General features: G+C 44.1%; 1 protein-coding gene across 6 annotated transcripts in view; it reads left to right on the top strand.

Moving 5' to 3' along the window:
* The window catches only part of ARHGAP25 (Rho GTPase activating protein 25), a 93606-nt gene extending 69690 nt beyond the window's left edge, over window positions 1–23916 (top strand). For all 6 annotated transcript variants that reach the window (XM_069582964.1, XM_069582961.1, XM_069582963.1 and 3 more), the window contains 7 exons: window positions 4608–4815; window positions 10858–10990; window positions 12990–13063; window positions 14621–14742; window positions 16090–16274; window positions 20076–20602; window positions 23051–23916. In XM_069582964.1, coding sequence (XP_069439065.1) covers window positions 4608–4815; window positions 10858–10990; window positions 12990–13063; window positions 14621–14742; window positions 16090–16274; window positions 20076–20602; window positions 23051–23258 — 1457 coding nt within the window. In that variant the 3' untranslated portion in view covers window positions 23259–23916. The remainder of the gene's footprint in view (window positions 1–4607; window positions 4816–10857; window positions 10991–12989; window positions 13064–14620; window positions 14743–16089; window positions 16275–20075; window positions 20603–23050) is intronic.
* The last annotated feature ends 685 nt before the right edge of the window (window positions 23917–24601 follow it).

Below are 24601 nucleotides of genomic sequence, written 5' to 3'. Positions count from 1 at the left end.
GTGGAATGAATGAAAGTCAGTTCAGTTTAGCCGCTCAGTTGTGTCTGACTCTTTGTGACCAAAGAGTCACATCACCAGCTCCTGGAGCCTACTCAAACTCATGTCCATCAAGTCAGTGATGCCATCCAACCATCTCATCCTCTGTCGTCCCCTTCTCCTCCTGCCTTCAATCTTTCCCAGTATCAGGGTCTTTTCTAGTAAGTCAGCTCTTATCAGGTGGCCAAAGGATTGGAGCTTCAGCTTCAGCATCAGTCCTTCCAATGAATATTCAAGATTGATTTCCTTTAGGATTGACTGGTTTGATCTCTGTGCAGTCCAAGGGACTCTCAAGAGTCTTCTCTAACACCACAGTTCAAAAGCATCAATTTTTCAGCACTCAACTTTCTTTATGGTCCAAGTCTCACATCCATACATGACTACTGGAAAAACCATAGCTTTGACTATACGGACCTTTGTTGGCAAAGTAATGTCTCTTCTTTTTAATATGCTGTCTAGGTTTGTCAGACTTGGCTATTAGGAGGGCATGAGAAGATGCTGGTGAGGATACCAGATTGAAATAGATTGAGAGGTTACATGAATAACAAGGGAAACAATGGAGGCCATGAGTGCGGATGACTCTTTCCAGAAGCATACATGTTTCTCTGTAAGCATATTGGTGAAGAAAAGAAAGGAAGTATTTATTGATTGCAGGAGAGCTGGGGTGGGAAATGATTCTTTAATAAACTGGTAAAGACTTAAATGCAGATGCTCTTTCAATTTAAGATATCAAAGAAGAATGAAGTCCTAGAAAAGACAGAAAAGGAGGGTACCCCACTTTAAGAAACTTCATCTTAGACAAAAGCACAGGGTACTTTTCTTCCTCCAAGAGAGGACAGGCAGATGGACAGAGGAGGGAGGATAGGAAAGGCAGGGACTAGAGATCACAGTTTCTTTCATGATGTCCTCTGTTTGGGGAGATAAGGACAAGAGGAGACAAGGTCACCTGCTAAGACAGAGGGGAGGGGATGGGTGGTGGGTTCAAGGGTGTGGTGAAGATTTGGACCCAAGGAGATGCTGGAGAGTAAAGGGATGTTGGGAAATGTGTGTTCTGGGGAGAATGACATTGAAAGTCGTGACTGTGGACCATGGGAGGAAGAGACAATGAGCACAGGAACAAAGCTGAAAGACTCAGACGAGGAGGAAAGCTGGTGGACAGGCTGTGCAGAGGTGTGTTAAGAAGGAGCTTGATTTCAGATCATCTGCCTCAAGACCTCAGAAACAGAGCTTACATTTGACAGCTCTGACATCTTTGTGTTTGGGGTATCTTTCTCTATTGTGATCCAGTGGGCTCCTTGAGCCCAAATGTCAACTGCTCTGAAACACATCTGCTTTTCCGTCTAAGGTGCCCTCCCTAGAACTCTCAAAGGAAACTTTTTAAATGCCCCATTGTCTATGCGTTCAGTTCAGTTCAGTTGCTCAGTCGTGTCCAACTCTTTGTGACCCCATGTATTGCAGCATCCCACCCCTCCCTGTCCATCACCATCTCCCGGAGTTCACTCAGACTCACGTCCATCGAGTCAGTGATGCCATCCAGCCATCTTATCCTCTGTCATCCCCTTCTCCTCCTGCCCGCAATCCCTCCCAGCATCAAAGACTTTTCCAATGAGTCAACTCTCCACATGAGGTGGCCAAAGTGCTGGAGTTTCAGCTTTAGCATCACTCCTTCCAAAGAAATCCCAGGGCCGATCTCCTTCAGAATGGATTGGTTGGATCTCCTTGCAGTTCAAGGGACTCTCAAAAGTCTTCTCCAACACCACAGTTCAAAAGCATCAATTCTTCAGCGCTCAGCGTTCTTTGCAGTCCAACTCTCACATCCATACATGACTACTGGAAAAACCATAGCCTTGACTGGATGGACCTTAGTGGGCAAAGTAATGTCTCTGCTTTTGAATATGCTACCTAGGTTGGTCATAACTTTTCTTCCAAGGAGTAAGCATCTTTTAAGTCAGATCAATTAATCATTTCCTTCCAATTTGGTGAAAATATCTATCTAGCTCCTTTCACAGACAATTAGAAACCTAATTCTATATATTTCCTGACACCCTCTAATTGTTTCTCATCATTTTGCATGGGTCCTTTCATTTTCATAACTTGGTAGTAGGCTAATTGAAAGCGAGAGTCACCTCATACAGGCCCTTGTCTATAGAACCCATTCCGCATGACCTGTTGCTGATACATGCAGGGCACTCAGTAGATGCCAGTGTGAGGCTGAAATCACTTCCTGAGGGCATCCCTATTAGGGTTTAAACTACAGAAATGCCCAAATTGTCATTAATCTTGGAAAGCACTTGCTTAAAGATGACAAAGCTCATTAAGTAATTCAGCAAAATTGTTTGACTGTCTGCCTTGTCCCCATGCTAAACATAAGGGTGAAATCAGGTTGAGTTGGATTGAGAGATTACATGAATGACAAGAAAGAAGTAGGAGCTCCGAGGGCAGGGGACTCTCCTGGACTCCTCCTGGCATTAGGGAGCCTACAGTCTTGCAGGGGGCACAGCACAGGTACGTGATAGTAACTCAGTGAGAAAGGATTGGGATGGTACAGAAGGGATATGGGTGCACTGAGCGAGGATGGAGTGCCTCCGGCTGGGTCAGGGAAGTCTTGGCAGAGGTGATGGTATTTGAGTTGGGCCAAGGAAGACGTGGGCTTCCCTTCTGGCTCAAATGGTGAAGAATCTCCCTGCAATGCAGGATACTGGGGTTCGATCCCTGGGCCGGGAAGATCCCCTGGAGAAGGAAATGGCAACCCACTCTAGTATTCTTGCCTGGAGAATTCCATGGACGGAGCAGCCTGGCAGGCTACAGTCCATGGGGTCGCAGTGTCAGACACGACTGAGTGACTAACACTTTCACTTCAGGGAAGACATAGGATCTTAGTAGACAGGGAAGAGGGAGATGAGCAGATTGGGCAGCTAGAAGAGACCGTCCAAGGGTGTATAGTCTGGTGAGTACTGTGGGCTCTGAGACCATCAGAGGGAGGTGCCTTTCGGGGCATGGGAGGAAGTCAGGCCAGAAAGGTAGGTGGGGGCTGGCCCAGTTGCTGACCTAAGGGATGCTGGCCCTGGTTTTCAAATTTTACCCACAGAAATATTTAAGCAGACAGTCTCACTGGAATGCTGTAAGTAAAACAGAAAACAGCCCAGCAGGTCTGAGGTGATGAGGATCCCCTGGAGCTTTGAGGGGTAATTTGAAAAATGCTGCCGTGGCAACTGGGGAAGAAGTGGATGACTATTAATAATGGAAGCATACTTGGGTAGGCCAGTTGTTTATAAAGGTAACTAGCAGGAGGATTTTGAACAATTACAGGAAAGGAGACCACAGCAGAGGTAGAGAAGGGAGGTGTCCAGCTTGGCCTCGGGCAGTGGGGACTAAGGAGGACCCCAGTCACAGAGATATGGCTGCAGCTCTTACATGTGGGATCCACATTAATTAGAGACCAAATAACGGGGACCCACCAGAGAGAGAATCATGGGGAAAACCGAAGGACTTTGGGCACAGTGTCCTAGGGATTGGAGTAGTCAGTGTAGCAGAGCCCTAATGATGCCAGAGAGAAAACCAGGCAGGACAGAAATGAAACCATGACTGTCTTCTGACCTCCAGGACATGAAGGGCATGGGGCCCTGGTCGGGAAATGGGTAGTCAGCCAGTGTCCTGATTCATAAACTAACCTTGTTCCACTGCTGGGGTGGGGAAATTATAGAGCCAGATGCTGGCAGGGCTGGGTGGAGCTGGTCCACACATGCTTCGCTGGAGGCAGTGTAATTCGGAAAAATATTTCTGGAAAGCAATATGCCTACCATAGTCATTAAAATGTTCAAACGGCTTGACCTAGTAATTCCACATGTGAGAATTGGCCCTAAGGAAAGAGTTCAAAAGGAGGAAAAACCAATGTTCATCCAATCCAAATGTTAATTAATCAATTAATTAGAAATTATACATTGAACTAGATACATTCCAGGAACTCTGCTAGGCAAGTGACCATGTTCACTGTGGCAGTGTTAACAACAGTAGAACATAGAAAACAACATAAATTATTTAAAACGCTGCAATGGTTTGATACAGTACGAGACATCATATGGATGTTAGACTATTATGCTTTAATGCTAAATGGCACAAGCAGAATTCAGAATGGCCTACTTGCTCCTCTTCATTTACTGCCTGGGTGTGAATTCTGACTTGTTCTGTGTCCTGGCACCTGACCTTGGCAAGTTCGTTAGCGCCTCTAAGGCTCCATATCTTTAATAGTAACACAGGTATAACAATACTATCTCATGGAGTTGGCTGTCGAGATTAAGTGAGGAAAGGTGTTCAAACTTAGCACAATTCCTAGCACAAAACAAGCAGTCATTAAAAGTGAGTTGCTCTTTTAAATACTATAAATGTAGACAAACAGACTGACCGACAGCCTCAAATGGACAGCCCCCACTTTATAGCCCCAGAAAATATGATGTGTGGTTTGTCTTGTATATTTTGTTCAGTATCATTGCAGAAAATCCTATCACTTTGACTGCTCAGTTCTGCCAAGGGAAATCGGAGTGACGGGCAGGCCCTGCTTTCTCTCTTCCCAGCTGTGTTTGGCCAGCGCTTGGATGAGACCGTGGCTTATGAGCAGAAGTTCGGCCCCCACCTGGTGCCCATCCTGGTGGAGAAGTGTGCCGAGTTCATCCTGGAGCATGGTCTGAATGAAGAGGGCATCTTCCGACTGCCTGGGCAGGACAACCTGGTGAAGCAGCTGAGAGATGCTTTTGACGCGGGGGAGCGGCCCTCCTTTGACAGGTATGCTGTGCTCACCTCATCGCCCCTGTGGCCTGCTTGGCTGAGAGCACCTTTGTCTACTAGTTGAGCTATGGGACTTGCATAGATGCTTCCCAAATCCCTGGCTTGCAACAGAAAAAGCCTTTTGTTCTGCTCATAACTCTAAACTTGGGAGCCTGGAGCATGGTTAGAGAAGCATGCTGACCGTTTATGTGAGAGAGGACATGAACTAGGACTAGGGCCTCGCAGGTCAGTCAAGAGATGTGTAGGATATGGGGAGAGGGGAACGCGGACTAAGGGAGAAAGACGGGGCCTAGCTCAAGGCGCATGATTTGAAGCAGACGAGGGATGGAGAATGGCAGAGCTGGCTGGGCAGACTTGGGGTGGTGGATTAGGTACTGTGTCAATATCCAAGGGTTCCGATGGTCTTCCTTGGCTTTCCAGAAATGGCCAGGGCCAGGACTTCTTGCTTATTTGCGGGAGCACAGTCCCGTGCAACTCTGAACTTAATTCAGAACCCTTAGGGAGGGAGTACAGACTGACATCATGGCAGCCTGGTGTTTTCCCAGTCTCGTCTGTGGAGGTTGCCCAGCCCTGTTTGGGGCATTTCAGGTGTAGTGATGTTTCTTCCACCCTCCCCCCCCCGCCCCCCCCGCCCCCACAACCACTGCATCTACACAGCTGAAGTTTTCTTCTCTGCCCTGCTCAACTCGCGCAACCCCCACCGACACTGGATACTTTTGACCTGTTGTGCAATGCTTGCTCAGTTGCCTGCACGCGCTTGTCCTGCCGGCAAGAAAGAGCCATTGTTCTTTCCAAATCAGCAGCCCATAAACCGAGGTTTAGTGAGCGGAGCCTGAACTCTCACCAGTCTCCAAAGATTGAAATCCCCCCAGGAGCTTGTTTACGATGGAGGACTAGGGCTGATCCTGGGACAACCATGGACGGCTAAGTGTGGTACTGTGTCGCCCATCTCACCCTCCTTCTCCCTCACCTCCCACTCCAGTCACCAATGATGCCCACTCTCCTTCAGAAGCATTGCTGAGACCCGTCTCTTTCTCCCCATTCTCAGCCAGTGTCTTGGTTTGGAGCATCATGTCTGTCTCTGCTGTCCTTGACATCCAACAGGTTAATTTATCAAGGTGCTATGTTTTAACAAGAAAGCAACAGGCGAAGATGTTACTGGAATGAGAGCAGGTTACGGGCATCAAATTTACAGAGCGTTCTGGGAGGACCATAAATCACATTTCACCATCAGGCACCTGTTCAATCAAGTGCACTACCTTCACACTGACTTTTCTTCTTATGTTTTTAGCTAGCTTTGCATGGATCAAAAGATGCAGATGGCTTATTGCTAAAGCAATGAGAGTCAGCCAGGAGGACTGGAGGTGATTATGGGAGTTGCCAAACACCTGCCCGAGGCTTGAGCTCCTACATCTATAAAGTCAGCCTGGGTGGTTGGAGTTGAGTCTTTGATTCCTGTGAAATATTTGGGGCTGGAGGAAGGAGAGTTACACACACCTTGTCTGATTGCTCCACCCCCTAGGAATGAGGAATAGAATTTACACATTCAAAGTAAGAAGGGTCACCTGAGGCTCTTCAGAGCCGACTCTTGGGGCCACGTGACCCCTAGGGTACTTGTCTAGAGCCTCTACATTGGGCTTGTGTGCAGTTCCACCATCAGATCCCCCGAATTACCTCACTAGAAAGAAGGAAAACAAAGGTGCTCTTATTTGGTAGGTTCTACTGCAGATGTATCTGGTTCTCATTAAACATATAAATAAGAATTTGAAAATGTCTTTGTCTCGTTACTTCTGGGCTGGATACTGCCCATATATGATTCACTTCCCATACCTATATTTCTGTGAGAAAAGGACAAGTGTGCCACATTATAAAGTCAATGTTACGATGCAAGGGTCGGCAGACCATCTGAGAGGCCTTGGCTAATCTCTGATGGGTCAGTCATTGAACTCAGAAGTCACTTGGCTCCTGACTTGTTTTTAGTCTTTGATTAAAAAAATAAATATATATGAGGACATTTCATTAGGTTGAAGAAAAAGCAAACTCAGGAAAAATCATGCTGGAAATTTAGACTATAACCATGATATTTGAGCCAGTTCCTGTAACCATGGGGGCACAGACATTAAACCAAAAATTTAGAGACAAAACTGTATAGTTCTATTGTGTTAAGTGCTCCCAAAATGAAAAATTGACAGTATTTTTTTTCATCTATTTTTAGTTTCACTTTTTAATCATTTTTCATTTCAGCAGGGGGCTTTTGACATGATCTGCTGGATTTAGGGGGCTTCCCTAGTGGCTCAGACAGTAAAGAATCTGCCTGCAATGCAGGAGAGCTGGGTTCCATCCCTGGGTTTGGAAGATCCCCTGGGAGGAGGGGGACCTTGGCAACCCACTCCAGTATTCTTGCTTTCACCACAAAATGGCACTTAATCTGAGATACAATAAACAAGCCTAAGGATTTAGCGAAGCCAAGTGGAATTATCTTCCCCTGACAAAATGAACTGGAAAGCTTTCAGTGGATTGTAATATTCTATGATGATTTAGATGGCTAATTGTGTTTTTTTGATGATAACTTTGAAGTATCAATCCTGTATCTGTGGTTACAGTCCCTTTCTCTTTTCTAATGTTGGCTATTACCTTCTCCTAATTGAGCTATCTATAAAGTTTGACTTTTTTGTTGTTGTGTTTATCTTCAAAAGTTTCTGGATCTTGATGTATTATCTATACTATTTTTCTCACTTCAAATTCTTTGTTTTCTGTGTTTGTTCTGTGGGTGTGTTCTGAGTTTTGGGGGCTGTGCCACATGACGGACGATGCATTGGAGAATGGAGTCGTGGCAGCAGGAAGCCAAATAAGGGCTGGGGCAGAATCCTGGCAAAAGACGATGGCCTTCTGGAACAGGGCGGGGAAAGGAGGGGCAGGACTTAGAGGCATTCCAGGGGCACTTGCAGAGTAAGATTAGAGGATGTGGGGAAGGGGAAGGGCTTCAATCAAACCAGAGATGCCCATTGGGTGGACAGTGATTCAGGGGCCTTGGGACAAAGGAGATTTCTGGACTTAGGAGAATGCTGCTCTGCAAAGTGTCAGATGCTGTTTTCTGGGGAACTTCTCCTGCATTTTGATGAGAGGGCTTTGCCAAGGTATTTTTAGGCAGTGACTCAGCAGGGAAGTCTTTTCCAGAATCCCCACCTTTAAGTGAATAGTCCCCACCCCTGGTTTCCTGAGGGCAGCAGTGGAGCAGAGGCAGGGCTCTGTGCTTGCTGGAGTTCTGCTTTGGAGTTAGAGTTCACGGGCCGCAAAGGCTGGAGTCTTTTCAGAAGGCAGCCCCAACCACCAGCCGTCAAAACAAACCAAAGAGAAAACATTTACATGAAATGTCAAGACCGAGAGCTCCACAGTCAAGCCGTGATGTTCTGGTTTCTGAGGCCTCAAATGCCTGCCTTCACCTCCTCATGCACAAATCCACCCCTCCTGGCCGTCCTCCAAGAGTGGCTCCCACCCAGCCCATCCACTTCTGTATCCCCCATTGCTGATGTCCAGGAAGCACTCAGATCAGCTGAACCTTTTACCACATCACAGCTTTTCAAAATACTACTGGGGCTGTCTCTTACAAACACCAGTTTTTCTTTTTCTTTCTTTTTTAATTGAAGCATAGTTGATTTACAGTGTTTCAAGTGCACAGCCAAGTGGTTCAGTCACACACACATATATATCTATTCTTTTTCATAGTCTCTTCCATTATGGGTTATCACAAGATGTGGACTGTCGTTCCCTGTGCTATGCAGTAGTCCTTGTTGTTTATGTATTTTATATGTAGTAGTGACTTCACTTTCATGCATTGGAGGGAGAAGGAAATGGCAACCCACTCCAGTGTTCTTGCCTGGAGAATCCCAGGGACGGGGGAGCCTCATGGGCTGCTGTCTATGGGGTCGCACAGAGTCGGACACAACTGAAGTGACTTAGCAGCAGCAGCAGCAGTGTGTATATGTTAATCCCAGACTCCCAATTTACCCCAACTCTCCTTCTTCCTTTGGTAACCATGAGTTTGTTTTCTATGTCTATGAGTCTATTTCTGTTTTGTAAGTAAGTCCATTTGTACCATTGTTTTAGATTCCACATATAAGTGATATCGTCTATTTGTCTTTCTCTATTTGACTTACTTTACTTAGTATAATCTCTAGATCCATCCATGTTGCTGCAAATTGCATTATAAGATTTTTTTTAAAGGCAGAGTAACATTCCATTGTGCATATATATAGCACATCTTCTTTATCCATTCATCTGTCAATGGACATTTAGACCGCTTCCATTTCTTGGCTATTATAAATAGTGCTGTTATGAACAGTGGGGTGCATGACCAGTTTTTCTTGATATGAATGAAATAAGCATATGTTTTTTCACTATTGAGCTTCAAGTTTATGGTATATTCAGACTCATTTTCTCTTATAGAGCTGTGGGATAAATTCAATAGCTCCATAAACCCCAGAGATCAGTAGACTTTTCTTAAAGGGCCACAAATAAAATATTTAGGCTTTGTGGGTCAGACAGTATCTACTACAGCTACTCAACTCTGTTCTTATAGCATGAAATCAGCTGAAGACAATACAAAAATGAATGAGCATGGCTGTGCTCCTATAACACTTTATTTATGGATGCTGAACTTCAAATTTCATATGATTTTTCACTTGCCATTAAATATTCTTCTTTTGACACCCCCCCCCCCCCAACCATTTAAAAATGTAAAGCCCATTCTTAGCTCACAGGATATACATATAAGGGCAATGGGCCAGATTTGGCTTCTGGGCCATGGTTTACCCAGTCTTGCCTCCATCCTCCTTGTTGATAATGTGCTGCCTGGCCCATGCCCTAATTCCTCATCATTCTTCAAATCTTTTCTGATGCGTCTCCCAGGACTCCCCAATTCTATGTTGGATATCCCTTTTCTACATTTCGATGCAGTCCCAGGTCCTGAACTTCCCTTGTCTTTGCACTAACCACATAGTATTATAATGACTTGGTAACATTTGAGTCTATACAGCTTTGTTACTCCATGAAGACAGGTGTCTTGTGTGTTTCAGGTATTTCAGGGTTCACTGCTGAAATCCCTATATCTGACCTAGTATCTTGAACCTAGTAGGTTCTCTCAACACTTGCTGTTGAGAGCAAGTGTTGAATAAATGATCATGTAAATATATGAATGAACCCCAGAACTATGTTAAGCTCTCTGAGGGATTAAAGAGAGCAATGGGCCAGAGCTATAAATGAGTTATCACATGAAAAACTATAAACTACATAGAAAATGCTAAATTGTAGTATACTAAGTGACTTAGCCGAAGAATTGATGCTTTTGAACTGTGGTGTTGGAGAAGACTCTTGAGAGTCCCTTGGACTGCAAGGAGATCCAACCAGTCCATTCTGAAGGAGATCAGCCCTGGGATTTCTTTGGAAGGAATGATGCTGAAGCTGAAACTCCAGTACTTTGGCCACCTCATGTGAAGAGTTGACTCATTGGAAAAGACTCTGATGCTGGGAGAGATTAGGGGCAGGAGGAGAAGGGGACGACAGAGGATGAGATGGCTGGATGGCATCACTGACTTGATGGACGTGAGTCTGAGTGAACTCTGGGTGTTGGTGATGGACAGGGAGGCCTGGCGTGCTGCAATTCGTGGGGTCACAAAGAGTTGGACACGACTGAGCGACTGAACTGAACTGAACTGAAGTGACTTAGAGAAAGAAGAAAGCAATGAAGGTTATACAGTTTAACAGGTTTAATGGAAAAGTAGACCTTCAACTTATCTTTGAGGCACTTAGATAGAAGAGATAAAGGAAATGGTGTCGGGGATTGTTATTCCAGAAGGGGGAGTAGCAAAAATATTTTAGTCAAATGTGTCTTTATTAAACTCTGCTGCTGATGTTGCTAAGTCTACTCCTTTGCAAAATTTCCTTTTGAGGATCTGGGATTTTATTCAGTGGATCACCAGCAGGGAGGTGAGGAGAATTCTGGAACTTTACTTTCAAAAAGCATTGCTTATTTTCTTCCAGAGATACAGATGTCCACACGGTGGCCTCCCTGCTGAAGCTCTACCTCCGAGACCTCCCAGAGCCCGTGGTTCCCTGGAGCCAGTACGATGGGTTCCTGCTCTGTGGGCAGCTCATGAATTCAGATGAGGCAAAGGTTTGTATGTCATTGGAGTAAGTTGTCCTAATTTGGAAGAAGGTAATGGTTACTGAACACTAGTCTGGTAGGCAAGCAACAATGGGTCAGGGTGGACCTTTTGGTGAGATACTTTGTTAAACTAGAACTTTCTCAACAGCAAAAAGTCAAATGAAACCAATCACGGTGACAGTCTTTATGGGATGTCACATTCCAACAAAGAATTGGACTATCATCAAATACCCTCAAGTCACCTTAAAGCCAGTAAGAGAAGGAGAATGCTTCTGAGAAGGTTTCAAGCAATATGGCCTTGCTGAAACCAGCTGGAACAGAAAGACAGACTGATCAACCTAGAGGGCAGATGCGGGGCCTGAGTGTTCTAGCTTTGTGATACCATGCATGACAGGCGTGGGTATATGAGGAACATATGCCAGGGAGAGGAAGGACAGGAACTTTCCTTGGCTCATTTCAGCCACAGCTGCCTGCAGGGCCTACAGTTCCTGTCTGCAAAGGAACTGCATCACAAAGGTCTTCACCAGCAGGAGTTTTGATCCTCAGGTAAATTGTTTCCTTAAAGGCCTTACAGTCAACAGTTAACCACATTAGAATCATGTTAAACAAACTAACCAACCAGCAAATAAACCAGTAAAACCCTACTGACAACGATAAAACCTTCATGGTTTTTAATCAAGATTTGCAAAACTAAATGGTCCATGAATGCGTTTGTATTACACAGCTATTAAAGGGGTCTAACTCCCCACATTGGGGGTGGGGGGAGATTTGTGTTTAGCACTACTAAGGTAAAAGCTCTCTCTGGCAAAATGGTGCACAGAAAAACTTGCAATAAATTTAACTTTGATTCTGCCGTTTATTAATAGCAAATGATGTATCTTCTGTAAGACTCAGTTTATGTTCTTAGACCAAGAGAACTTTCTACAATGATTGAACTGTTACATAGCTATGCTGTCCAATGTAGTAACTGCTCATTGTATGTGGCCACTAGGTGCTTGAAATGTGGCTAGTGTAACTAAGGAACGACATTTCTAATTTTATTATATTTTATAATAGTCACATGTGGCAAGTTGCTGTCGTGTTAGACAGTACAAACTTAGATTTCATAACAGGATCATTTTGAGAACCAAGGGATATGTGTCACAAGTGAGTCACATTTTAAAATTATTGATTCGGGACTTCCCTGGTGGTCCAGGGGTTAAGACTTCACTTTCCAATGCAGGGGATGTGGGTTCCATCCCTGGTTAGGGAGCTAAGATTCCACATGCCTTGCAGTCAGAATCAACCAAAACATAAAACAGAAGCGACAATGTAACAAATTCAATAAATACTTTAATAATGATCTACATTAAAATAAAATCTTAAGAAAATAGTGACGGCAACCCCTGCAGGTACTATGAGTGAAAAGAGGAAAGAAAGTTTTCAGTCCTTCTTCATGGCACATGCACGCCTTGTGTGACTCTCTCTGACGTTCAGTGTCATCATGGAGCTCTAACCTTCAGACCTCTCACCTGCCCTCCAGGCTGGTAATCCTGGCCTTGTGTCCCGGTGTGTTCCAGGAAAACCATATTGCTTGAAATCCCAGTTCTCAGAAGCACCCTCCTTCTCAATACATTTGAAGTTACTTGGGGGGCATTTGGTTCTGGTCCAGTTCTTTATTGGAGTGTTACATCTCTAGCATTTACGAAACAATTATTGTGAGTATTGTTATCACTTAGTTCTTGCCTTAGAGTAGCTCCGAGGTGGGGAGGAGAGCATAATTGCAGATGAATAAAGAAATACACTGTACAAAAAGCAATGAGCATCTCCATGCTGTTTTTGCAGCTTCCTGGGGACTTATAGTTATTTCAAAATGAAACATTTTTTCAAAAAACATAGAAAACTATGGAGACAGACAGGATTGACTGCCAAAGTGTTACTCCTGCAGAGATAAACCCCAATTATGTTCCAGGGTCCCATTGCTGGCAAGTGAGCAGCCTCATTCACTGGTGTTGAAATCTCTTCCCAGGCCCAGCAGGAGTTGATAAAACAGCTCTCTCTTCTTCCCCGAGACAACTATAGCCTCCTGAGCTACATCTGCAGGTAAGAGGCCCCTGGAATCAGCTCCATAATTTTCAGCCACACCAGAAAGAAGCCCCCATTTAGAGGAGGAAAGAGTATCTCTGTGAACTCAAGAGATTTTGTTTCAGACCTTTGGAAGATCAACTCTATTCACATACCACTGAGGTAGTTTCCTGTGACCCCAAGATAATTTAAAGGATCCCCTGAAAATCTGATCAACATAAAAAGGAAACATACATCCTCCTTCAAACCTACTCCAGGGCTGCCCAGAATCCTGGGACAGGCATTAGAACCCAGAATCCTTATAATTTTTCTAGAATTATCTCCCATTTTCTTGACTCTGGATCACAGCTTAGCACCCAGAGGCATTCATTCCAGGCCATCTTTCTTAGTTCCCTTTCTGAGGACCTGCTGTGTGCTCACTTTGTGGCAACACATGGTATGTGGATTGACCCAGATCAGGCTGAGTTGGGAACCTGGATCTCCATCTCAGACATAGCTGAATTTCTCTTTATTTTTTTAAAATATTTTCTATTGTTTCCCAATTATAAAAGAGATAGATGCTTGGTTTGGAAACCAGCAAAATACAAAGTGCTGTATATAAACAAAAATTACCCCAAGTCCACTCACCCAGCAAAAATCACTATTAACATTTGAGTGTGTTTCCTTCTGAATGTGCTAGATCTTCACATCTATCAATATAAATAATAAGGAAACAATTTTTATACCAAATTAGAAATATGTATATATGTTAATAATATATATATTTGTAACCTGCTTCTTTTGGCTAAACATTATAGTTTGAGAATTTTCCTATGTCGCAAAATAGGGTTATATATGACTCGGTAATATTCCATAAAGTTTCCTCATTTGGACACCACACCCTTCTCTGAGAATTTCTCCATATTGGGAATTTTATATTGTTTCAGCCTATTCCTTTAAAAGTGTTTTTTAGAGATAGTATTTGGAAATCCCTTTGCTGATCTTTTCAGGGTTTTTTTTTTTTGTGTGTGTGTGTTTTTTTTTTAAATAATGAGTCTGAGAGCTTCATGCCTCAACTGGGTAGAATTATAGTGAAAATTCATTGTTAGTTTTTGAGTACCTGCTGAAAATTTGAGATGCTCAGTGGTGTACTCTGAGGATGAGAGCAAGGAGGGATCATGAGTTCCCATTTATGAAATCTCACTATAACATTTTCTTCTCTGGACTCAGCTGGGATGTACAGAGAGCCTGGGAGATAAGCCTGTAAAGTGAAGACTAGTCATGGTCTGCACCCATTTTAGTCTTTCTCATTTCCTCTTAGCTCCTTGCACTGGGCCCTGCTTCATGCCAAAGTAATTTCCTATCCACCCTTGGCCCCTACACCACCCTCAGCAGCTGGGCTGCTTGTTTCTCGTCTTCCTTGATCTTGACTCTTTCTAGACAAAGCCAAATTCCTGTAGTCAAAGCAGACTGGTCCCATTCCTGAGACCAGGAGGAAAGAGTTGAGACATACCTCTGTGATCTTGTTGGTACCTGGAAGTACTTCCTTGTGGCAACTTCTTGTCTCCCACTCTGGGATATCCTGGCTGCCCGCAGGTTCCTCCATGAAATCCAGCTGAACTGTGGAGTTAACAAAATGAGCGTGGACAATCTGGCTACTGTGATTGGTGTGAATCTCATCAGGTCGAAGGTTGAGGACCCTGCTGTGATCATGAGAGGTACCGCTGGTCCCATGGTGATGGCAGGGGCAAAGGAAGTAATAACAGTGACATCACTACCAAATTGCTCTGCAATTTGCTGAGCATTTTCTGTAGATTATCTTATCTGAGCTGTAAAATAACCCTGTGAAATCAGCAAGCAGTTTATTTTCTGCGTCACAACAGAGCAGAGAGGTTAGAGATTTACCAGTTATCACACAGTATGGTAGGCTAGCACAAAAACATTTAGCTGGTGTTTCTTAGTCTTTTAGTATTTTTAAACACTCATGAAATTAAAAGACGCTTACTCCTTGGAAGAAAAGTTATAACCAACCTAGATAGCATATTCAAAAGCAGAGACGTTACTTTGCCGACTAAGGTCCGTCTAGTCAAGGCTATGGTTTTTCCTATGGTCATGTATGGATGTGAGAGTTGGACTGTGAAGAAGGCTGAGCACCGAAGAATTGATGCTTTTGAAGTGTGGTGTTGGAGAAGACTCTTGAGAGTCCCTTGGACTGCAAGGAGATCCAACCAGTCCATTCTGGAGGAGATCAGTCCTGGGATTTCTTTGGAAGAAATGATGCTAAAGCTGAAACTCCAGTACTTTGGCCACCTTATGCGAAGAGTTGACTCATTGGAAAAGACTGATGCTGGGAGGGATTGGGGGCAGGAGGACTTTTAAGGGGACGACAGAGGATGAGATGGCTGGATGGCATCACTGACTCAATGGATGTGAGTCTGAGTGAACTCCGGGAGTTGGTGATGGATAGGGAGGCCTGGCATGCTGCGATTCATGGGGTCGCAAAGAGTTGGACACGACTGAGCAACTGAACTGAACTGAACTGAACCAGAGAGTGCGAACAAATGTAATTTTATAAGACACCTCAGAAAGAGGCTACTTGTAAAGCTGTGTTGAAAAGACTTCTGAGGCTGTGTCTTAGTTCAGTGAAGAGTCCTGACACAGAGTATTGATGTCTGCCATGATTTCGGGGAGACAGTATGCTTGGCACACATTAGGTATATGTGCAGTAAGAAATCAGATGTCATATTGAGGACCACATTAGGAGAGAAAGATGTCTTTATTTTCTTTCTTGTTGTATTCCCTATTTCCTAATCAAAGACGATGCAGAGGACTGTAGGCTGAAAACAACCCTTTTTCACCCTGGTCCCATATGCTTCTGTCTCATCCTTTTCAGGATCCCCTATCCCAAGTAATTAAGAAGGGTCCTGTGAAGAATAGCTGAAGTCCTTGGGGGCCATGTGGTTTTAGAGTCAAGTTTAGTGACATCTCATGGGTGGAGACCCTTGAGGACTGCCTGCCCCCTACCCATGGTCTTGCACTACAAATCTCTTTCTTCTTTCTTTCAGGGACTCCTCAAATCCAAAGAGTGATGACTATGATGATCAGAGACCATGAAGTCCTTTTCCCCAAGTCCAAGGATGCACCTTTATCCCCCCCTGCCCCCCAAAACGACCCCAAGAAACCTCCAGTTGCACGAAGCTCTGTGGGCTGGGATGCCACTGAGGACCCTCCAATTTCTAGGACAGACAGTGTAAGTAACATGGTAAGGTGTAGAAAACCTTCCTCTTTCCATCCAACTCTTCCTTCAGTCCAGGTCATTCCATGTAAGAGCTGCTCTGGGCTGGCAATCTGGGGAGTCCTGGGAGATGCTGTGGCAATGGACGCAGCTGGTATAGACTCATTTGAATGCATCTTGAAAGCCTGGCCTCTTTCAAAACCTAGTTTCTGTTGGTATCCTGGAGATGGATTAGTGACGTGTGTGCCCACCCCCCAGTGACTGAGCAACGGGAGTCCTCACTGAAGCCCGCATTAAAAAGGAAACTCTTTCAAATACAGTCCAGGGAAGTTTGATAGGGAAATTAATGTATACCACAGTGTAAACGTTTCAGTGAGAGTTGTTGAAAATTCCGGGTGAAAGTCCAGAGAGAACTGGTTTCCTGCTAAGCCATGAAACGTGATTTCTTTCTCAGAGTATGTGATGTGTTTGTGTATTATTTCCCTTTCCCTGATAAGCTGTCTCAGCAATGTCAACCCCCTCCTCTGTACTGAAGGATTGCGGCTCACGTTCACAATGTCAAAAAACTCTGCAGACTCTGAAATTTAGACTAAGGCCAACAATTTACAAAGCTCAACTATTTTCACATCTTTAGAGCAACAAATATTTTTTAAAAGAACATGTGAACTTTACGTAGCAGCTTGATTCTTGATGTGTGACCAAGTCATGGATCTAGAATTCCCAGTTGACCAGGTGCTGTCCGTTGCCTACAGTACTGTTAATCCTGTGGATGATGAAGAACGTATTGCAAAAAAAGGTGGTGGTGGTTGTGATTTTTCTTGGGTGATGCCTGTCTGGATACAGTGCATCTTACTAATACTCTAAAATCAAATTAATATTTAGAAATGTTCCTACTTCATGTAGTGAAATCATCCTGGACATCCTTGAGAGTGGCCATTTTGCTCATTTGACAGGTTTCTGTATTTAGTGTAACACTAAAGAGAGGCACTGTGCTGGAGACCTTAAATAGATCACGTCTGGAGTCATCACCCTTCCTCTGTAGGGCAGAATTTATCTTACACATGTTAGAGCTGAGGAGCTGAGTCTCGGGGAGGTCGACCAGCTAGCCCAAGGTGATGGTACTAGAATGGCAGGAGAGTGGGACTTAGACCCAGTTTGCATCTCAGGGCCCAGGCCCTTCTGATTCCAGGTGGGGTTGCTGACGCAGGTGATAAGCTGGAAGCCTCGAATGACAGCTTGAGCCCTGACTTTCTGATTTTACACTTAGGGCTCAGTCTTTTTCTCTTTCTTCTTAATTTAATCTAAACATATATGTCCATGATACAAAAACGTCAAAACAAAAGAAAAAGATATGTTTAGAACTTCAGCTCCCTCTGCTCTCTCCACCCACCTCATTCTTCCCTGCCTTTATCAGTTCCTATTTTGTCCTCCCAATGTTCCTTTATGAAAACTTAAGTAAATATGAATGTAAACTGTTAGTTACTTCCCTTTTTATACAAGGTATAACATACTCATTCTCTCCCTTCACACACACACACACACACACAGAGGCATATACACATGCTACTCTGTATCTTGAATTTTTCTGTTTAATGGCATACCCTGGACAGCAACTTCATAAACTGTGTTTTTGGCAGATGTATGATGGTAAAGAATCTGCCTGCAATGCAGAAGACCCAGGTTTGATCCCTGGGTCAAGAAGATCCCCTAGAGAAGGGCATGGCAACCCACTCCAATATTCTTGCCTGGAGAATTCCATGGGCAGAGGAGCCTGGCAGACCACAGTCCATGTGGTCACAGAGTCGGATGTGACTGAGTGACTAACACACATGGTATTCCATTCTGTGCATGTATCATGATCTACTCAGCCAACCCCAATAGATGAGCAGATTACTTTTATTCCTTTATGCTACAAACAAGGATGCCACAAATAATCTTGGCCATGCTTTATTTCATGCTCAGACAGATATATTTCTGAGATAAATTCCTCGAAGTGGGATTGATGAGTCAGAGAGTAAATAGATTTGTAATATGTAATTTGAATTAAAATTGTTAAATAGTGGTTGTCCTCTTTTGTACTTCCACCAGTGATGCATGAAATAATCTATTTCCCTACACTTTTCCCAGCAGAGTATGTTAGCTTTCAGGGGGTGGGTGTTCCCATCTGATAGGAAAGAACTGATATTTCATTAATTTTAATTTTGAAGTTTTACTGTTATAAGAGAATCCAAACATTGTTTTCTTATGTGTAAGGACCAGTTGTATTTTCCTACATAAGCCATCTGACCTTGTTCTTTGCCTATGTCTCTATTGATTATTGGTCTTCTTCTTCTCAAATTTTATGAACTTAATGTATTAGGGAAAATAGCCTATTGTCTGTGATAGGCATTGCAAATATTTTTGTTAGTTTGTTAATTCTTGTTTGATTTAGCATATAGTGATTTCTGTGGCTTACTTTTAATTTGGGAGATCATGGAAACCCATGTAGATTGGATTTATCAAACTTTTCTTTTATGGTTTCTGGATTTGGGTCATGGAAAAGCCTCCCCATTCTAAGGTTATTTTAAAAGATCCTATTTTAGGACTCTTTCCCACAAGCAATTGATTTTATTCAGCATTTCACTTCTAGAGCATGAGTTCCTTCAAGTATTTATGTAATATTCTTCTGAAAAAAAAATGCCAGGCAGAAAATCAACTAATGTGACAAATTAAGAGATGGTCTTCTTACCTAAACAGACATTTCTCCAAAGAAGACATATAGATGGCTAAGAAACACATGGAAAGATGCTCAACATTGCTCATTATTAGAGAAATGCCAATCAGAACTACAATGAGGTATCATTTTATACCAGTCAGAATGGTCATCATCAAAAATGATGACCATTTACAAACAATAAATGCTAGAGAGTGGGGAGAAAAGGGAACCCTCCTACACTGTTCATGGGAATGCAAATTGATACAGCCACTATGAAGAACAATCTGGAGATTCCTTAATAAACTAGGAATAAAACTACCATACAACCCAGCAATCCCACTACTGGACATATATCCTGAGGAAAACATAACTGAAAAATACACATGTACTCCAATGCTCATTGCAGTACTATTTACAATAGCTAGGACATGGAAGCAACCTGGATGTCCATCGACAGATGAATGGATAAAGAAGTTGTGGTACATATACACAATAGAATATTACTCAGCTGTAAAAAGGAATGCATTTGAGTCAGTTCTAATGAGCTGGATGAACCTAGAGCTTATTTTGCAGAGTGAAGCAAGTCATAAAGGTAAATATCATATATTAACACATATATATGGAATCTGGAAAGATAGTATTGACAGTCGTATATGCAGGACAGCAAAAGAGACACAGTCATAAAGAACAGACTTTTGGACACAGTGAGGGAAGGAGAAGGGGGATGATTTGAGAGAATAGCATTGAAACATACACATTGCCATATGTAAAATACATAGCCACTGGGAGTCTAATGTAAGATGCAGGGAACTCAAAGTCAGTGCTCTCTGACAATTTAGAGGGGTGGGATGGGGTGGACGATGGAAGGGGGGGTTCAAGAAGGAAGGGACATATGTATACCTATGGCCAATTCATGCTGATGTGTGGCAAAGACCATCACAATGGTTAAGTAGTTATCCTCTAATCTAAAATACAATAATAAAGAAAATACCAAGGACATAAAAGAGATGGTCTTCTGAAGTTTCACAGATGCACCTTCTTTCAAGTTACTCATCCTTATCCTGAGAACATGACACTTGTGTAAAAACCCATGTAACATCCATGGCCTTTTTTTTTTTTAGGCCAGTGACTCAGATGCAACCAGCCCCACTGGACAACAGCCGAACGACGGGTGTCTAGAAGACAAAACATCCAGGGACAAGCCAGGAGATTGGAAGCTGCAATCACGAAAAAGGACTCAGACACTCCCAAACCGGAAATGTTTCTTGACCTCCGCTTTACAAGGTGCCAACAGCTGCAAAGCAGAGATCTTTAAAAATGAATTCTGGTCATCTTCTTTGGAGGCAAAGGCTGGGGATGGGCACAGGAGAACGATGTCTCAAGGCATGCCGCAGTTTTTCGACTCCCAGCGGACTTCTACCTATGATAACGTCCCCACCCAGCCCGGGTCCCCTGGGGATGAAGCCAGTGCACTCTCACCCCAGGCCTGTGACTCCAAGAGAGATGCTCTTGCCAGCCTAAACTCTGAAACTGGGCCTGGGAAAAAAGTCTCTGGTGAAGAGGAACTTGAATCTTTGCAGAGGATGGTCCAGGAGCTGCAAAAGGAAATAGAAACACAGAAGCAAATGTATGAGGAAGAGATTAAAAAGTAAGTCATCCCCAGAGGGGCTTGGGCAGCCACTTGTTTCCATATTAAAAGCAAATAGGGATTTTTCTCTGCCAAAGGAGTGACATCATGAAACTTCAATTATAGACAACAGTTTCTATAGTAAGTAGTCTGGCCTAATGAAGAACAAGGGCAAAGGGATTGAGGAGATGACCAAATTAGTGAAAACACTAAACTTTAGATTAAAGTCATGGAAAAGTAAGTATGTAGCTTAAGTAGCTTAACCAGCTATTTCCAAAAAGTGATTCTTTAAGCATCAACATGCCTTAATACAAGCTTCCCAGGTGAAGTAGTGGTAAAGAATGTGCCTGCCAATGCAGGAAACACATGGGAGGCAGATTCGATCCCTGAGTTGGAAAGAATCCCTGGAGGAGGAAATGGCAACCCACTCCGGTATTCTTGCCTGGAAAATTCCATGGACACAGGAGTCTAGGGGACTGTAGTCCATGGGATCACAAAGAATCTCATGTATTTGCCTTAAAACATTAAGAGAAATTTCAAAACTTTTTTGTATTAATGTCATTCACCAACTCTACAAATATTTATTAAGGTGGCCACTCCTCCTGAAGGGGACAAAGTCCTCTGAATCCAAAATTGGGTGGGGAGTGGGGGTTCCCCACTCCTCCGTGGGAGAGGAAAGAGGACTCAGTCTATGATACTTGCTCTAATATTCACGCTTCAGACATCCCTTCTCATATAATCCCTTCAGTAATCAGGTGAAATAGGTAAAACCCTCATTTTACAGAAGAAATAAGAGTTTGGGAAGTATAAAAAGGTTCTTAAAGGTTGCACAGCTAATCATTGATGGGGCTGGGATTTGAACCTGGGTCAGCCACCCTCCCAAGCCCACTCAGATTCTACGTCTCCACCACTGGAATCAGTGGCCAAGATCTAGCAGTGTCTCGTGAGGTTGCCCTCTAAGCAAGAGGGATGTGGAGAACTCTGAGAAGAAAACTAGATTTGTGATGAGCAGGATTCCAGAAAGTAAAAGTGTTAGTCAGTCACTCGTGTCTGACTCTTCGCAACCCCATGGACTGTAACCCACCAGACTCCTCTGTCCATGGGATTTCCTAGACAAGAACACTGGAGTGGGTTGCTATTTCCTCCTGCCAAGTATCTTCCCAAGTCAGGGATCAAACCTGGCTCTCCCACGTTGCAGGTAGATTCTTTACTGTCTGTGCCACTAGGGAAGATGGGAAAGAATCTTCCTGCAATGTGGATTCCAGAGGAATGTCTAATTTGGCTTTAAGAAGAAATGGGCAGAGGTAGGCAATGCTCTGATGAGAGGCCATTACGTGCAGCATCGACTAGGCCCTTGAAGTTAGAAGCCAGTGAAAGTGTTAGTTGCTCAGTTGTGTTCAACTCTTTGCGACCCCATGGACAATAGCCTGCCAGGCTTCTCTGTCCATGGAATTCACCAGACAAGAATACTGGAGTAGGTTGCCATTCCCTTCTTCAGGGGATCTTCCCAACCCAGGGAGCGAACCGGGGTCTCCTGCACAGGCTAGAAATGGGTCTCCTGCATTGCAGGCAGATTCCTTACCATCTGAGCCACCAACAGAGCCCAGGGATGGGCTCAAACAGGAGCTCAAGTCTCCATTTAAGAATGTTTCTGCTATTGAGTAGCATGGAGGCATTATCTCACAGAATGAAACTCTGAAGCAACTTTTCTAATCACATTCTCCTCACAGGCCTGAAATTCCCTACTGTGGTTTTAAAATGTAACATGTATGCTCATTTTAAAGGGTTAATTCAGCACAGCCTGAAGGGGGACAGACAGGCACCTGGGATGAGACTACGATTTGGGGCAATAACAGTGAAAATCCTGGGAATTCAGGAATCCAGCAGATTTTGCACTTTGAGTGGGATTCAGAAGGGTGGGTGGGGCTGGCAAGACCATTGCTCTCTAAGAGCAGCTCCCTGGATTCTCCAAATCTTGGTCTCCAGGAGCCTTCATGAGAGAAGGCTCTGGTCCGTGGTCTGCGTGGAGCAGGATGAGAAGGCACACGTGTGTACACAGGGGCTGGTGATCCGTACACACAGAATCTGGGTGAGAGTCAGCTGTTAATCAACACTTCCACAGAGCAGGACAGATGTAAGGCTCTAGTGGGCTGAAAATATTAGAGGTGGTATCTTCATTCAAAGACTTTATAGTGTGGTGGAAGATACAAAACACAAAACGACATGAAAAACAACACAAGATGTCACAGGATGGATGATAAATGACAGAAGAGGAGCAGGAACACGCTCTGGGAGTTCAGGTTTACTGGGAAGTCCTCCTGTCCGGGGTGGGACACACTAGGAGGCACAGGCTGGAGATGGGCCTTGTGATGTGGAAGGTGAAATGGACAGGGTGGCGGTGGGCAAGGCCGTAGGGAGAGTCTAGAGGTCATGCCTTGTCATCCCATTCTTTTCTTCCCTTCTTTGTAGCCTCGAGAAGGAAAATTATGACGTGTGGGCTAAGGTGGTGAGGCTCAATGAAGAACTGGAGAATGAGAAGAAGAAGTCAGCAGCCTTGGAAATCAGCCTCCGCAACGTGGAACGCTCCCGGGAGGATGTGGAGAAGAGAAACAAGGCCTTGGAAGAGGAGGTCAAGGAGTTTGTCAAATCAATGAAGGAACCCAAGATTGACGCTTGAGGATCCCAGGAACCACAGAGACCGCCTGCAGAGACCCAGCATTGCTGCCTTTCTTGCTGCTAACCGATAGCCAGGAAGCAACATCACTCCCTAAGAGGGTAGACAACATTTGGAGGGGAAAAACATCACATTTCCCAATAAATAGATCAGTGGAGTTTGCAGGAAGATAAGAGTGAGTGGGGACTTGTGTGGACAGCTCTGAGCCCCTGGGGCTGTATTAGAAAGGATTGCATTATTCCACGGTGGTTTCAGCTGAGTGAAACGGCACCTTCCACAACCGGATGGCTGTGTCCAGTGGAGATTGACGCAGGCCACAGGCAACAGGCTGCCCTTGACACAGGCTGGACTGAAGTGTTAGCTGTGTTTCCATTGTGGAACAACTTGCTTGGTCAGATATCTGACTGGGATGTCTCTGAGACACAGGGGCCAAAAATAATATTCAGCTTTTGAGTTCTCTGCCTTGGGGGTGGGGAACTGTGTTTTGAAGGGCTGCACCTGCTGAAGCTGGGACCCCATTCTGCCACCCCCATCATGAGGCATACCCTCCATGGCTGGAAACTCAAAATTAGTGTTAGGCAAAGACAAACCAAGCAATAAACTGTATTTATGAAAGCAAAACCCATTAGAAAATTATATTCAAATAAAGAAAGAAAAAGCAGCAGGGCTGTTGGTAATCCATGCAACACCTTTATGAGAGTAAATGACTCCCCTTCCTGAGGGCAGAGACACCCCTCTCAAGGCACATGGTGAGCAGGACATGGGCTGTGTTCCAATTCCACTTGCATTTCAGGGGCCGCAATTGCATAGGGCACGCCCATGATGATACAACTCTTTTTAGATGCTGGTTGTGAGTTTAGATAGTAACAGTCATATAATAATATTTTTTTCTGTTTCACCAAAATGCATATGATTTTACTCTTTAAATGATCCTGAGGCACTAGAGAAAAGCTGAGAGTTGACTTTTCCTTCTATATTAAGCCAACCTGGCAGAGGCCCCTAATGAGGCCCCAGGCCTTCCTAGGAAGCATGGTGGGGTCTTTGATGGTTTTTGTGATCGTTCTGGTTGAGTAGTCTCTAAGCTCTTTCGATCATGTACCCCATCAATAGAAAAAATTTAAGCATACCTTCCTCAACATGAAAAAAAGTGAGTGTTAGTCGCTCAGTTGTGTCCTATTTTTGCAACCCCATGGACTATAGCCTGCCAAGCTCCTCTGGCCATGGAATTCTCCAGGCAAGAATGCTGGAGTGGATTGCCATTCCCTTCTCCAGTGGATCTTCCCAATCCAGGGGTCAAACCCGGGTCTCCTGCATTGCAGACTAATTCTTTACCATCTGAGCAGCCA

Source organism: Ovis canadensis, chromosome 3, assembly GCF_042477335.2.
Source record: "Ovis canadensis isolate MfBH-ARS-UI-01 breed Bighorn chromosome 3, ARS-UI_OviCan_v2, whole genome shotgun sequence".
NCBI classification, from domain to species: Eukaryota; Metazoa; Chordata; class Mammalia; order Artiodactyla; family Bovidae; genus Ovis; species Ovis canadensis.
This window is presented reverse-complemented; position numbering and strand designations above follow the sequence as displayed.